This window comes from Hakea prostrata, chromosome 8 (assembly GCF_041222555.1).
Source record: "Hakea prostrata isolate BN-2017 chromosome 8, UWA_Hpros_2, whole genome shotgun sequence".
In the NCBI taxonomy this organism is placed as follows: Eukaryota; Viridiplantae; Streptophyta; class Magnoliopsida; order Proteales; family Proteaceae; genus Hakea; species Hakea prostrata.
Window position 1 is genome coordinate 38,555,630 of NC_142607.1, and position 3,108 is coordinate 38,558,737.

The 3,108-nt window shown below is 40.4% G+C and overlaps 1 protein-coding gene across 1 annotated transcript; it reads left to right on the forward strand.

Moving 5' to 3' along the window:
• Positions 1 to 200: 200 nt before the first annotated feature.
• LOC149007792 (uncharacterized) lies at positions 201 to 2,756 on the forward strand. The gene is made up of 5 exons (XM_089166394.1): positions 201 to 676; positions 766 to 1,267; positions 1,406 to 1,607; positions 1,717 to 2,202; positions 2,310 to 2,756. Exons 1-5 carry the CDS (start codon positions 319 to 321, stop codon positions 2,754 to 2,756), a joined length of 1,995 nt encoding a protein of 664 aa, XP_089022520.1. The 5' UTR covers positions 201 to 318.
• The last annotated feature ends 352 nt before the right edge of the window (positions 2,757 to 3,108 follow it).

Genomic DNA, 3,108 nt, shown 5'->3' on the forward strand with positions numbered 1-3,108 from the left:
GAGTTGTCAACTAATTTACTATTTAGAAATGAAGTGTCGATTTTCAAAGACGCGTTCTCAGAGAGACAAGTGGAATTTTTAATATTCTTCGCGAATTTTTTTCTTTTCTTAATAGTTGATTATTTCTTCTCTTGACTCCTCTTCCCCAACCTATATAAACCAATTTCAGTTCTGTCCCAGAAGGCAAAGACACAGCACCGTTTGCCTCCTCAGCTTCCTTAGTTTCATCTATTTTCTCTACGATAAGCTAGCTTTCCTCTTGAACTGTAAACAGTACTTCACCTTCTTCTCCTTTCACCATCTTCTTGTGAAAAAAGCATGGAATTCGAAGAAGCCATGGTTGGAAAGACCTACTGGCACCCAAAGCCAGAGCTTCATCACCATGACAAACATCCTATGATGAGCAGCAATTTGTCCTCCAGAAGTAGTATTTTGGACACTGATGATGCCCGTATCCATCGATCGGAGTCCTTCGGTATGCATGACATGGAAGTCACCAAGAATGATTCTGCAGAAACCAAATTTGAGTGGTTAAGGTCACAATTGATCGGACACGATGTTGAATTCAACACTCCTTTTGGGAGACGCCTTCTCACCTATGCAGATCACACGGCCTCCGGTAGAAGTCTCCACTTCATCGAAGATTTTATTGCTAATAGTGTTCTTCCTTTTTATGGTAAGTTGATTTGTTTGAATTAGAGTATTGATGATTTAAACTATTTATGAAGTAGATTAAACTCATTCTGGTTACGTGCTTGGACACAGGTAACACACATACTAGCGACAGCTACGTGGGGTACAAGACCACCAAGATGGTCAAGGATGCCACTAGATACATCAAGAATTGCTTAGGTGCAGGACCAGATGATGCTCTCATATTTTGTGGCTCTGGCACCACTACAGCCATCAAGCGCCTTCAAGAGGTGATGGGAATTGCAGTGCCTTCAACCGTGAGAGATAAGATATTATCAACCCTACAGACTGAGGAGAGATGGGTGGTCTTCGTCGGGCCATATGAGCACCACTCCAACCTCCTCTCGTGGCGTAATAGCCTAGCTGAGGTGATAGAGATCGGTCTTGATGATGACGGGTTGATAGACATGCGAGCTCTGAGTTTCCAACTTGAGTCTTACAAGGATTCTAGACGTCCTATGTTAGGTTCATTCTCAGCATGTAGTAATGTTACTGGTACATACACTGATACACATGCCATCGCCAAGCTTCTTCACCAGCATGGAGCTTTTGCTTGCTTTGATTATGCAGCAAGGTTAGTCAATCTAGCTACATCCTGCAATTGTATTGTGTCTGAAAGCTATTCATATGTTCACTAAACAATCAAGATTCTATACCAATTGTTTTCTTTGAACTCCATATTGATTAAAATGATTTACCTGGATATGTGCAGTGGTCCTTATGCGGAGATTAACATGAGATCTGGGGAGATAGAAGGCTATGATGCCATATTCATGAGCCCACACAAGTTTGTTGGTGGACCTGGTACCCCTGGCCTCCTATTGATGCACAAGGCGTTGTACAAGTTGAGTTCTTTTGCACCTTCAACTTGTGGAGGTGGAACTGTTGATTTTGTCAATGCCTTTAGTGAAGAGGTAAGGCCCCTCATCACTCTGATTAATCCTATATTTGCTACTGTCCAATTGGTTAATTACTTTATGGAGGGACTTATTAGATGATTTATGAATGTGAATCCATCTGTAGCACACTTTGTATTACAACGATGTGGAAGAAAGGGAAGATGCTGGAACTCCAGCAATCGTCCAGAAGATTAGGGCAGCTATGGCTTTCTGGGTGAAGGACTTCATGGGTTACAGTGTTATTGAAAACCAGGAGCATGTCTACATCAAGGCAGCAATGCAAAGGCTCCTTCCAAACAAAAACATATTGGTGTTAGGGAATACCAGTGCCCCAAGACAAGCTATACTCTCTTTCGTGGTTTACTCTACCACCAATTCTTCTTCTTATGATCACAGCAGAGATGGAAGAGGTAGCAAGGGTCTATATATGTGGGCAGAGTCAGGAAATAAGAGAGACAAACCTCTCCATGGGCCTTTCGTTGCAAAGCTCCTCAATGATCTTTTTGGAATCCAAGCTCGAGCTGGATGTGCTTGTGCTGGACCCTATGGTCACCATCTACTTGGTGTTGATGAGACTCATTCGCTAGCTTTTCGTGCTGCTATCCAAAAGGTGAACTCTTAACGGCTAAGATCAATTAACCTTTCATGCAACCCCATGAAATTAATGTCCACCTTAAATTTATTGTGACTGATCTTACTTTGAATTTGCTTTGATAGGGTTACACTGGTGTAAAACCTGGGTGGACCAGACTTAGTTTCCCTTACTACATGTCAAAAGAAGAGTTCGAGTTCATTCTAGCTGCATTAGAGTTTATTGCAGCAAATGGTCAACGATTCCTTCCACTCTACAGCTTCAATTGGAAGACTGGCAACTGGACCTTTCAGTCTAAAGCTTTCATGGAGAACATACTCGGGGATGATTATGCACCCATGGACATTCCTCTAAGCGAAGTTAAGCCTGAATTGAAAATTAGAAACACCGGACTGAGGCATGGTGGAGATGATCATAGTGACAATCAGAAAACCAGCGAAGAAGTACTTATAAGCAAATATACCAACTACTTGGAGACCGCTAAATATGTGGCTAGTTTCCTCCCCAAGTTCCCTCCACATAGGAGGGTTCCAAAGGACATAGATCTCAGCCTAGCACATTTCAGGGTGTAGAGAGAGTTAGCATCTCCAAGTATAACATTATATGATGTGTTAAGAATCCTTAACACTATATCTATAGATGAAAGATATATCAAGATTCAAATTCCATTAATTTTGTTTTCACTCAATTTGTATTGTAATTTTTTTTTTTTGAAATGATGTATTAAGAATCCTATACACTATATCCATAGATTAAAGATATATCTTGATTCAAATTCCATTAATTTAGTTTTTACTCAATTTGTATTGTAATTTTTTTTGCCATTCCAACTAACAACACAACATCGCTAGCACGAACTGTTATGTTTATTAAATCATGTTTCGTATTAGTTAATTTTGCTTTACTTGAATTGTATATGTGTCC